This window comes from Equus quagga, chromosome 18, assembly GCF_021613505.1.
Source record: "Equus quagga isolate Etosha38 chromosome 18, UCLA_HA_Equagga_1.0, whole genome shotgun sequence".
NCBI classification, from domain to species: Eukaryota; Metazoa; Chordata; class Mammalia; order Perissodactyla; family Equidae; genus Equus; species Equus quagga.
The window spans coordinates 49,760,087-49,773,780 of NC_060284.1; the positions used below are offsets into that span (position 1 = coordinate 49,760,087).

At 38.7% G+C, this 13,694-nt stretch overlaps 1 protein-coding gene across 1 annotated transcript in view; it reads right to left on the bottom strand.

Moving 5' to 3' along the window:
* The window catches only part of NOTCH2 (notch receptor 2), a 153,355-nt gene that overhangs the window by 36,837 nt on the left and 102,824 nt on the right, over positions 1-13,694 (bottom strand). Inside the window, exons 12-15 of the mRNA XM_046645378.1 lie at positions 10,918-11,028; positions 4,272-4,464; positions 2,772-2,917; positions 1,090-1,203 (exon numbers count right to left, since the gene is read on the bottom strand). Of these exons, the coding sequence (XP_046501334.1) occupies positions 1,090-1,203; positions 2,772-2,917; positions 4,272-4,464; positions 10,918-11,028 (564 nt within the window). The remainder of the gene's footprint in view (positions 1-1,089; positions 1,204-2,771; positions 2,918-4,271; positions 4,465-10,917; positions 11,029-13,694) is intronic.

Below are 13,694 nucleotides of genomic sequence, written 5' to 3' on the forward strand. Positions count from 1 at the left end.
TTTGACTCTATCAACCAAGCTTGCTAAATGTACATTCCCTACCTGAACATTTCTTCTAAAGAGGGACAAAGGGAACAATGTAGTATCAAGTCTTTTAGGTAACAGAGGCATGCTTTTGGCCACTCTGCCACTCTCAACAGCTTAGCGTCGCTATTAACAGCCCAAGACTCCAGAGGAGCAAGAATTCAGCCATGCTCCTGCCTGCATGCTGCACACTGGAGAAACAGGCAAAGCCATCATCCAGGTTTCTTTTTTGTTTCTCATGGATGAAGAAAATGGATGACGAGGAGGTAAGTGAGCCGCACAAACACAACCAATCACAAGATGGCAGTAATGAGGCAGGAGAAAAGACAAGAAATGTCCAAGCACACACCTAAAATACCATCTGAAACAAAGACACCCGATGTGAAATGAAGTCACACCCATGTCTTCTGTGTGTGGGGTCACCGTCCAAGGGGCAAAACCTCTCTGAATGGGACGTAGTGGTACTGAATGTGAGGAGAGAATGGCAGTTAAGAGGACAAGCTTTAGATTCAGAGAGATTTAGGGGTGAATCCCAGATCTACCACTTACCTATGTGACCTTCAGCAAATAACTTTGCTTTGCTTTAGCTTCCATGTATAAAATGGCAATAGGACCTCCTACTTTGTAGAATTACTGTGAGCACTAGATTAAATAACCCAAAGTACATAAAGTGTATGGCACATGGTAAATTACCAACAAGTGGTAGTTGCTGTGTAACTGAAACTAAGACTAAGAGGGCAGGCCAAGAAGACACTGGGTCCATGCAAATAAGGGACTAAACCATCTGCTATGCATTGATTCCAGCCTATAATATAGAACTAAAAAGAAAATTTCAAACCCTAAAGTACAAAGAAGGCAAATGAGTTTCCCCACCACTTGCATCTAGGGAGGCCACAGTGTTTTCTCAGAGCTCACGTCCAAGTCAGTGAGGGCAGGAAGGGTGACCAGGGTGTATTTCCTTGGAACAGCATCTTGACCCACAGGCCGTGACTCTGAAACTCAGATGTTTGGCACAATAAGGCAAGACCAAGCATCTCCCCTGGCCCCGGCACCTGCAGGTCTCACCTGTGTATGGTAGCACACATTGGCAAGTGTAGCCACTTATGTCATCAAAGCAGGTTCCCTGGTTCAGACATGGATTTGAAGCACATTCATCAATATTCACCTGACAATTAAAGCCTGTAAACAGAAAAGGGGAAAAACCAAAAACAGTGAACCTCTGTGTTAGCCTCCTCATTACCTCAATTACTAAGCAATCCTCAGTGATAAAAATTAAACACCTCAGACATCACATTAATTTCCTCAGGCCAGTGGAACACTTTTTCATTCATTTCAGTGACAAGCCCCTGACATACAGTCAGTCGGTCAAAGATAGTGCTTAATTAGTCAAAAAGATGAATGGAAGAACAGTATATTCTAACAGCTTGGAAGTCTAATGCACCTCCAAATACAAGGTATTTCTTAACAATGGACCAAGAAGTTTATTAAGAGGAATAATCTGCTGCTGTATCTAAATACAAGCTCTTTCTATACAAAGTATGTGGGCAGGGCTTAAAAAGGGAGTATAAATTATCAAGGAATAACATTTGTGAATACATTAATCAAAGCCTCTGATTTATGCCCACTCTTTCATATACACAGTCTCAACCATCGATGTGGTAGTACTTCCTGAAGTCCAAAGGCTGTTCTGCCCTGATCCAAGACATGAAATCTACTCCCACTATGAAAAAGAGAAAAGAAAGGAAGCATCAATGGGGATAGGACTGTACCCAAATATTACACACCTTTGCATCTTCACTAGGGCCTGGCACAGAGCCCTAACATGAAGGAACTACAGCACCGTAAAAAAAGAAAATGATGGTCTGGGAGTACAGAGGTCCGGGTTCAAGTTGTACTCTGCTCCTCAACAGCTGTACAGCTGTGGATTTACATTTTGATCTTATTTTGCTCATTAATCAGCAAGTCTCAAAGAGACAAAGAAATAATAGTGCTTTTATACCTGTAAGTTTCTTTGCAAATGTAATATAATATATCAGAAAATCAATGATGAAATGGTCTCAGAAAATTTTTAAGTAATCAGATAACCTGACTCTGAAACATATTGCTGTATCACGGTGGCCTGGCACAATTTTTGAGTAGGGAAATCAATGACTAAGTGGAGAGAGGAGTGCAAATATCAATGACTTATTCACCGATTTCTCTCCCATGAGTTTCTAAGAGAAGATTGAGGACAACTCAAAAAATAATTTTACACAACACCCACTATTCTGCATTTTTTCCAGGAGGCCATAGGTGACTATGTATCTAAGAATATCTCACTATGCAAGAGAATTTGTTGGAAGGGTTTTGAATACATAGATTCTCCTATGATATTACTGCTATCATAATTACAGTAAAACAATATTTTCATTCTACTACCGATATCCTTTTTGAGTTATCATAGAAGCAAACCCACACGAAGGGGCTGACAATTAGAACACCTGTCCAAGCTGTATAAGTGGAATCATAGCAGCTCACCTTAACTAGTACTATTTCAGTTGCTCACCTCTCTGCTAGGCTGAAACTAGAATTTATATCTACATTTATGTTTTTTATTCCCCAATTGCCTTACAAATACTAAGTGCTCAATTGATGTTTGCCATATGAATGAACAGGAAAAAGAAAATGGAAAGGAAGAAAGGAGTCAAGCTGTGTGCAACAACAGAAAGGCACAGAGAGAGAGAGAAAAATATGCACTTTTGTTGCACCTTTGAAACCCTTCTTGCAGGTACACCTGTATCCATTCACCAGATTGTCACAAGTTCCTCCATTTTGGCATGGGTTAGAAAAACATTCATTTTTGTCCACTTCACAGTTGATGCCAACCCAGCCTGCTTCACAGAGGCACTTGTACCTGAAAGAAGATAGAATTCTTTACCATGGGGGGATGAATACCCAATTCAGTCATAGGTAATACAGGACTTGGTGAAGAAATGAGGAACAGAAGAGCCCACAGGTGAGCTCATCTCATTTCTCCTCTTTGATGGACCTATACCTGGGTCACCATGCACATAGTGTGAATCATGTGGGACCATCTTGAATATTCAGTAAATAGACCTTCCTGGTGCTTTCTTGGCTCACAAAGATGCTAGAGAAATTCATTAATTATAGTGAGCTTTCATGTGTAAAGAGTGGTTGGTACAACATATCAGGCCAATCTGATAGTCACATTAACATGGATAAATCTAAATGGTTTCTTTTCTTATATATGAAACTAAAGTAAAGCAAATCCTTCAGATCATTTGTTTCTGGTGCAAAACAGACACCCAGGAAGCAGGTCAGTCTCACAGACTCTAAGCCACTCTGAGGAGCTACGGGAATGTATGACTTTGGAGACATGCTTTGTTCTGACCTGAAACCCTGCCCTAGAAAGCACCTAGGGTACTGAGCAGGGAAAAATGAAGGTATTTGAAATATATGGACATTGTTCACAATTTGAACATCATTAGCACTTAGAACGTGGTATCGGGAGATACCTTGTTTAGAGATCCTTAGGAAAAGTGTAGTTGGGTTGGGATGCTTTGAAGGCTGTCATACTCTGAAAACAGGAATACTGAGTTAATTCATCTTGGAAATAACTTGATTTCCCACTTACCTCTAAATATACTCTTCATTCTTTCACCTGTTGGAAGTATGACAACAGGCAATGCCCAGAGCCCTGTCCTCTGGCAAGCACAGCACGAGTATAGAAGTATCTCATGGGACCTAATGTCACACTCTGTGATTCTACAAAATTACCTACCAACATATCACATAACTCTCAGGGGCTTGCAAACTGTAAACATTTTACTAGGGCCACATCTAAAGTTAGCTGAGACCAACTCTACTTCAGTGGCACACATTTGGTACCATGATAGAACAGAGTTGAGCTTTTTTTAAGCAGAGGAAAAAATCAAATAGAATATCCCTGAGAACTCAGTTTTGCAGTAAGTACTAAAAGCACAATTGCCAAAGACTCAAAATAATGCTGGACTCCTCCTTGTGCTGACTACCCACCTGAGAGAGGCATTCCTTCTTATTTTTCACCTACTCGGCACTGAAAGATAGGGAAGAAGTGGCGATGTGGAAGACTATAATGCAGACTACCAAATCTTCAGCCGATTCTCAGCTCAAGCTCCTGACTGACTTCTACAGGGTATGGTCAGTACTAAAACCTAATGGCTTGGCACAGGTCAATAAGAAACTATTAATACATGACAGCTACTCACCCACTGAGGCCCCCAGTACAGTTTCCGTGGATGCAGGGATTGCTCAGGCACTCGTTCACCTGTGAGTAGCAGCTGGGGTGATGGGGTCCCTCAGGGCATATACAGCGGAAACCATTCACATCGTTGATGCATGTCGCACCTTTGCGACAGGGATTGGAAGCACATTCATCAATGTCAATGTTACATCTCTGCCCTGTAGAGGAGGGGTATAGTTTTTGTCAAATCTAAAATGCTTAGGGAATAGACACAGAACTATAAGACATTGCGTTGAGATCTTCATCTGGCCAAGCTATAAGATGCCTTGGCATCAAATGTCAAGATTTAAAGAAAAAAACCCAATGGCGCTCAGTGCCATGTGACGAAAGAGCAAACAGCTTATCAAATGACAATGAAGCAAAGTTAACGAAATGCTGGAACAGTGTTGTGTTTTGACATATTTTTTTTTCTTCACTCCATCTTAGAAACAGAGAAATATGCAAAGATTCAAAAAAGAGAACATCGAATGCTAACAAAGTTGCCTGCTCATCTTAGTGCTGTTCTGAGCATTGTCAAAGAAGCTTTCCTTATCACTGTTTTCAGCTGGTTCTACTGCAAATTCATTTTTTCAGTCAGCCAACATCTTACATTTCTACATATGGTAAATCTTAGTTAACTAGAATGCTTAATGAATGGACTATTAACATAATGATTAAATTGGTTAAAAAGAAAAACCATTTTGCTTTCATTCTTAGAGTTATATTAATCCATTTTCTGCCTCAGGAAGAAGAACATTTTAAGTATAATTCTATTGTCCTCTGATAACTGAGAAAAACATTCAGGGTCTCCCAGTCTAGACCAGTGGTTCTCAAACTTTAATGTGCAAAAAGAGTCCCTTAAAGTACTTGTTTTAAAAGGAGATCCTTACAGTCCATCGCCATGGACTGGGATGGGTGGGGTCTTGAAGTAATGCAGGTGGCTCAAATGCTACATTCTGAGAAACTCTGATATAGACAATTATTAGTTTACCATCATGTAAAAATGTAAATACTGAGAATATATGAAATTGAAGTGAATATATTCTTCCTCTAAAACATACTAAGACTGCACTTTGAAAAGACGTCTGCTATAACCTTGATATTTATTGCTTTAAGCTAAATAAAATGTGCCAGTTATATAAAAGTTTTGCCTTGTTAATTTTGAATCAGTGAAATTTAACTATACAGTCCAAAATAATACCAAATTTTTAAATAACCCATAATTCTATAAATGAACGGCAATGAACAACTGCTATGAAGGAATTTATAAATTTCAAAGAGTACAATGTTCTGATTCAGATAAAAACATGCATTTTTATTTAAGAAAGAGTAACCCTGCATTTGGAACAGGAAATTCCAAATGAAATAGATACCCAGCCCGTTAAAGTATGGGTATTAACATTTTTTCACCCTCCGTTGCTCTCTACACCATTATTGGCGGTTCTTGTGGCAAAGACCCATAATCTGCTAGTGGTTGTTGTTTTCCTCTTACATGTTTTATTAATAACTTATTTTACAATACTACTTCCTTAGCCTCAACCTCCGATTTTTTTTAGATGTTCAACACTGGCACCAAGATATAAGCCAGAACTCTTCAACTTCAGAGATGCCCTCAGCCTGCAATCCACTGGAGAAAGAGAGAAAAAAGCCTTCCTTTTCTGTCCTTTTTTGGAAGCAACTTCTCAGAAGCCACTCCTCCCATGTTTTCTTTTAAAACTCTTTCCAGAATCAATTTCAAGACATCTTTAGGCGAGAGGGTTAAGTGCCTCTTTGTGCAGTCTACCATGTGGACTCACAGCTGCTTCACTAGCAAGGTCCTACGCTTACAGAGTTTCCACCTGGCATCAGAAATGCCCACCCAGCAGAAGACTGTGCACCCTGTTGGGCTCAGTAACTACTCAATGAGAAGTCAACCGTTGTTTCTTTTAGGTACTCAACAAATTGGTGTTTAATGAATGAAAGCATGGTATAGCTCAGACTCAAGAATCTGGGAATTAGATGTCAGAAGTCTCACATTTGAGTTCTAGTCATTCATTTAACTACATTTACTGAGTGTTTCTTCTGTGCTAGACACTGTTTTAGACATTGGCTAAAAAGATGATTTAGGGAGGTCCCTGCCTTCTTGGAACTCACAGTCCTAGCTGTGTGACTCCTAGCTGACAACACGGACACATCAAGCTCTATTTCTCAGTTACCTTATTTGTTAAATGGGGATTAAAAAAAACTTCCCTAGCTTTTTAAATTTTTTTATTGAAATATAATTGACATATAACATTGTGTAAGTTTAAGGTATACAAGGTGCTGATTTGATACATTTATATATTGCAATATGATTACCATTGTAGCTTTAGCTAAGGCCTCTATCATGTCACATAATTATTACTTCTTTTTGGGGCTAAGAACAATTAAGATCTACTCTCTTAGCAAGTTTGAAGTTTATAATACAGCATTGCTGACTATAATCACTTTGCTTGGCATCAGATCTCTAGAACTTATTCATCTACTAGTTGCAAGCTTGTATCCTTAAACAACATCTCCCCAATTTTCCCACCTCCCCTCCCAGCCCCTGGTAATCACCATTCTACTCTCTGCTTTTACAAGTTCATGTTTTTTATATTCTGCATATAAATGATATCATACAGTATCTGTTTTTCTCTGATATCTCACTTAGCATAATGCCCTAAAGGCCCATCCATGCTGTCACAAATGGCAAGATTTCCTTCTTTCTCATGGCTGAATAATATTCATTGTATATATAAGCCATATCTTCTTTATCCATTCATCCATTGATGGACACTTGGGTTGTTTCCATATCTTGGTTATTGTGAATAATGCTGAAATGAACATGGGTGTGCAGATATCTGTTTGAGATACTAATTTCAATTCCTTCAGATTTCAATTCCTCAGTAGCGGGATTGCTGGATCACATGGCAGTTCCTATTTTTAATTTTTTGAGGAACTGTAATACTATTTTCCATAATGAGTGTACCATTTTACATTCCCACCAATAGCGCACAAGGGTTCCATTTTCTCCACGTTCTTGCCAACATTTGTTATCTCTTGCCTTTTTGATAATAGCCATTCTAATAGGTGTGAGGTGATATCTCATTGTGGTTTTGATTCTCATTTCCCTGATAATGAGATGTTCAGTATCTTTTCATGTATTTATTGGCCATTTGTATGTCTTCTTTGGAAAAATATCTATTCAGGTCCTTTGCCCATTTTTGTTTCCTGATTCTAAACATTTATTTGTTTTCCTTCATCACTTATGCATTTCTTGAATGTATGTACACTGTTTATACTTTCTTCCACAGTCTTTTGTCATTTTCTTATGCAGGTAGTCTGGGTTCCTGATCACACTTTAAATCTTTTTGAAGGCGGAACTCATTTTCTACCACTTTTGCCACAATGCAATGCTCTTCACTTCCCCTTGTTCTTGGCAGTATGCCTGTGCAGGATACGCCACTATCTGGTTGACTAAGGGTCAGAGAACCAAAAAGCAATTGCACATTCAACATTTATAAATTCATAAACACTTACATACTCTACTACTGATTAGAAACTATTGTGAGAGATTTAAAAAGAGAAGAGATTGTAAAACTCATATTTATGTTTTCTCCTTGTATTTTGGCAATTTTATATAGTTTTATAAAGACACTATAATGAGGACCAGCTATGCTGGTAGATATGTTACTCATGATTAGCCTTTCAAACGCTATTTGAAAATCACTATGGTTTGGAAAATTGTGAAGCTTTCAAAACTCACCTGTTTCAGATGATATTGGATTTCTAAATACAAATAATGATTTACAGCTTAAAAATACAATCACTCCATGGTTAAATCATGCAGCTTTGAGAACTAGAGTGAACACTTCCAGAATCCTCTACCTGGAAATTATTGGGAATTTTCCAACAATATTTTCTAAAATTGTGTTTAGTCACTCCTGCCTAATGTGTTTTTTAATTGGGGTATAAGTAACATATAACATTATATTAGTTTCAGGTGTACAACATAGTAATCTGATATTTGTATATATTGCAAAATGATTACCACAATAATTCTAGTTAGTATCTGTCACCACATAGTTACAAATTTTTTTTCCTGTCCTTTGCTACTTTTTAATTGGATTATTTGCTTCTTTGCTATTGAGGTGTACAAGTTCTTCATATATTTTGGATATTAACCTCTTATTAGATATATTGTTTGCAAATATTTTCTCCCATTCTGTAGGTTGCCTTTAACATATTGACTGTTTCCTTTGCTGCGCAGAAGCTTTTTAATTTAATGTATTCCTGCTTGTTTATTTTAGTTTTTGTTGCCTGTGCTTTTGGTTTCTTATCCAATCTATCTACTTTTACGGGCTGTTAAGAGAAGTCAGTAAAATAATGGACATGAAGGTAAAACTGGAAAAGTAGTTTACAGAAGTACCACATAATTTCTTACTTTCCCCATTCAATCAGTAAGTATAAAAAGGTTTGAGGAGAACAGAGAATTTAGTCTTATTAAAAAGAAAACCCTCCCTTAAATCTGTCAAAGCTGCTATTAAAATGGTAAGAAAAAAAAAAGAAGAGAAAAAGTAGTAATATTAAAATAAAATAAAGGAAAGAGTAAAACACCTCACATTTATACTTCACAAGTATACACCAAAGTTGTCTCTGATATTTTTAGGAGCTGATTTTAAAAAACAGAAAAAAAAAACAAAAAAAACCCAGACATGGAAAACAGTTCCAAGAACAGGGTACCACCCAGTAACCAAAACATTCCATTTTTTGGTTATGTAGTTTCATGCTACACCTTAAGCTTATTTTAGAATATTTTTAGCCATGTCCTCCCTCCTTAACCTTCCTGGTTTGCTGAATGTTAAAAAGAGGGAGAATATGATACACTGACATTTCCAAAAAAAAATAATTCCAGTCTAAGGCTTATATCAAAAAAGAAAGCACAAGAGGCACTCACTCACTTGGGCTGCCCAGTGAAATGGGAATGAGCAGGCTCTGGAGGACTGCCTGGGGCAGATTCCTTGCCATAGTATGCTGGCAATACTACTTAAGCTCTCTAAGCTCTGGGGTTCTCGTCAATACCATAGGAATGATAAACGCAGTGACAATTAAATGAGATTAGGCACTTGATTTAATGCCTATCTCAAAATAAGTCCTTAATAAATGGTAGCTATTCTCTCCTTATTACTTATTTAACAAAAATGCACCTATTATCCTATCAAGAATTTTTGTGTATTCAATTGGCTTTCACTTAATCTTGGAGTAAGAAGTTTCAAGACACAGGAGAACATCCTGGTTACCAGGACTGCTCGGTGAGACATGAGAGCTCTCATCACACTTGTCTTCTGAGTAATCTTCCATTTAACAGGGATTACAGTGACCCAGGTGGGTCACAAACACTCCTCCCTGGCGTCTACAATCATACCAAGCAGGAGAAAGGACTGTGAAATACAGAGGAAAGTAAGTTCCTGGCAAGTGAGAGGCAGGCATCCACTTCAACTGGCTCTGATTGCCTTTTGATGTTATAGTTTAAAAAGCTCTAAGGAAGTTTCTTACATCGGTTGCAAATGACCACATGGTATTTATTAAATGGTAATATCATGTTAGTGTCTGCTTGTATGCGGCACTGTCTTGAAAGAATAAGATGGGCACAGTATATGCCCTCTGATAGTGCCAGTGACAAACAGGTATGTCAGTAAGAGGCCTCAGGTTTCCTCAGCAGCCTCTAGCACTTTTTGATCAGAGTAAAAGATAAAGATAATCTTATTAGCATCAGAAGAGAGAAAAGATGTGTGTGAGTTTGTGTGTGTGCACACGTGTGTGTGCGCATAAATGCTCTAGCTGCTTATAACTTAAGAATTATTATAACCAATTTCATTTTAGCCATTTACTTTCTTCCTTTGGGGGAAAAAATCTCACTTGTGCTAGCCAAATTAGGTTGGTCCTCTCAAGTTCTGGCCTTATTCAACAATCTCCCATAAGAAGAAGCACTCAGAAAAATGCATTCAGTGTTTTTACAGACGTTTACCTTGGCTTGGTCTTTATGGAAATCATTCCCTACTAAGTGTAGAAAAATGAAGGTGGGCTTTGGAAGCTATTATATAACTCAAGACAGTGACAGAAACTCATGGTCTGACTAGAAATTCTTTTCAGGTAGCTATAAACACATGGTCTAAAAATCCTAACCAAGGAGTTTCATGCTACCATTTACGGAAAGTCTGCAAGTAGAAAACTGGGCCAGAGAAGCACAGAAACAAAACTTCTAACCTTCCAAGAGACAAAAAAAATAGGAAACAGGGAAACATTAGAAAAGTAACTTTCCTTTAGAAGCTCTTTTCTCAAAGTGATGGGGCTGAAGGTGGGACCTCCCAGCAAAAAGGAGCAGTACCCGGGCTGGCCCCGTGGCTGAGTGGTTAAGTCCGCGCGCTCCGCCACAGGCGCCCCAGTGTTTCGTTGGTTCGAATCCTGGGTGCGGACATGGCACCACTCATCAGGCCACGCTGAGGCGGCATCCCACATGCCACAACTAGAAGGACCCACAACTGAAAATATACAACTATGTACCAGGGGGCTTTGGGGAGAAAAAGGAAAAAAATAAAGTCTTTAAAAGAAAAAAAAAAAAGGAGCAGTACCTGTGAATCCTGGTGAGCAGACACAACTGTAACGATTAACACCATCCATACAGACTCCATGGACACAAGGATTACTTGCACAGTCATCAAAATTGATTTCACAATTAACACCTGCAAAGATAAAAGCAAAGAGAAACCACGAAACATTACCACACAAATATCAGTGATCTCTGCTTATGACACTAGGTGTTAAGAAATTAAAGAGTGCCCGGCCAATCCTGGATGGAGTGAAGCAGTGGTTCTCTAAGCGCAATCCTCCAGATGCTGTCAGGGGGATCATGAGGTCAAAATGATTTTATTAATCATACTAAGTCACTATTTGCCTTTTTCACTGTGTTGCCATTTGCATTGATGATGCAAAAGCAATGGAGGTAGGACTGCTGACATCTTCGCAGGAATCAAGGCAGTGGCACCAAATTGTACTAGTGGTCATTGTAGTCTTCACCTCCATGCATTCACGGTTAAAACAGTCAAAATTATTAGCATTATAATTTATTATATCTCAGCTCTTGAGAATACATCTACTGTTCCTTGTGACAAAATGAGAAGTACTCATAAAACAATTCTGTGGCATGCCGTCTCCAGGAAAAGAAGTTGTGTGACCATCTGGGTCTTGAACTGAAAAGTTGCTTTTTTTCATGGAATCTCATGTTAATTGAAAGGACAACTGACAGAGAAACCAGGGCTATTGAGATCTAAGTACATAGCAAACATTAAGTGAAAGAAGTAAACCTGTCATTTCAAGGAAAACAATTGACAGTATTGGGCTCCAAAGATAAAACTTAAGCTTTCATGTGAAAATGGGAATTTTTGGACTTGTATCCACCACCGTAAGCTTGAAACTCACTGTCACTATTATGGGCTAAAGTTCAGGATAAATCTTATGATTTTGAGTAAGTGTACGGTAACTTCCTCCCAGGTATGCTGCCTTCCTCCTGGTCTATTCCCAGACGAATGACTGAGTTTGGCTATGTTAAGAAATGTTTAATTGCAGATATGGGTAACTAAACAATAGAAATATACCAATCATTATTGTAACCATTATTTTGTAAAAATAGGATATTTCATTATTTATTTAACATGAATTTAGTGATGCTTTTTGGGTATCATAGAAGAATACCTTGATAGTTTAAAAACTAAAAATAAAGCCTGGTAATAAGGATATACACTATCAAACGAAACTTCCATGACAAAATGCCATATTTTTGATTCACTCATACTTAGTATTAATATTGATTAATAACAATAATCACATTAAAAATTTATTGAGCTATTAATACGTACAAAGTATTCTGCCTCTCTCTTTGCATAACTTTTCTCTAATCTTCTCACTCAAACACCAAATCACGTTGCATTACACCCATTTTGTCATGGACTTGCACAATTACGGCAGCACAGCTAGGATGCAACCCAGCTCTCTGGATTCTATACTGTTCACCACACCATTCTGGTCATTGTGTGATTAATGAAGCTATACTGCCTCACTAGCCACAAACGAGGCAACGGTTTCCATATTCCTTGTATACAAGTGGCTACCTTTAGGAGATGTGTCCAGCCCTTGGCTGACAACCTCCATTTAACAACAACTGACCAAGGCAGACCCCAGGAAGCCAGAGTGGTCCAGTGTGACTCTGCCCTGAAGGCCAAGTTTTGTTCCGGCAGGAACAGACACCCAACCCAAGTTGGGCCAATCAGATTCCCTCACTGGAATGTTGGAATATGAACTGTGTGACCTATGGTCTGCAAATGGCCCTGACTCCTGGCTCTGCAAAGCCTTGTGGATCAATTCTTGTGAGGAGTCTGTAAGATGCTTCTGTGTGCTTTCATGAAATTCTTTCTGCTTGTTTTGTTGTTGTTTACTTGTTTGTTAATGATTCTTTAAGCTAGTCAAGTTGGTTTTGGTGACTTGAAACCCAAAAAAAACTTATTTCAGGTTCCCATCATAAGATGAGAGGCGAAAGAAAGCAACAGAAGTGATTCTGGGTAGCATATGTCACCTTAAGTACCCAGTGAGTGAGAAACCACAATCATAACCAGCAAATTGTAAAGTATCCCTTCCGTCTACACACTCATTCCAATGCCAACCTACCAATTTAGACCATATTATGAACGGGTCATGGATTCTTACTCTAGAACTCGAGAGTCTATTCATAATGATTAATTGAATGAATCCTTTCACCCAGGCCCCTACCTAGTACACGCCAGGTCTTTCTCCAACAATTACAGACCAAGATTCTTTATGTTGCCTGCATCTCTTTGCTTGAATTCTTCAAACAGCCACAGGAATGGATTTGGCAGTTTTCTGAAATTCTGGGCCTTCCTTCTCTAGGCTGTCTACACACCACTCATATTTACTTCTTGTCTTTCTCACTGACAGCTACTTATACCTTCTCTGCCCTCCCCAAGGAACACACCTGATACACCCTGGCATAAAGATACAATCCCAGAAAAAACCAAGTGCTTGCCAACCCACCACTCACCCAGGTTTCCAGGACGTTGTTATAATGGGAATGATAGCAAAACCTAAAACAGCTCCACCATTCTAAAGGCATCCATTCAATTGCTTGTAAATCTCTCAAATTTCTTTTCGTACTGCAATTTCTCATGTCTGGGGACCAGCCCGGAAGCAAATTGCTTTTGGAAGGTTTCACAAAGATCTATTCAGTCCTTTTAGTGAGTTATCTAAACGCGGGGAGGGGGAAGGCATTTTCAACTGTGAAGGCATGGGATGTTTTTCGTATGCTTGAGCAACTCAAAAAGGACTTTGTTTTCAAACT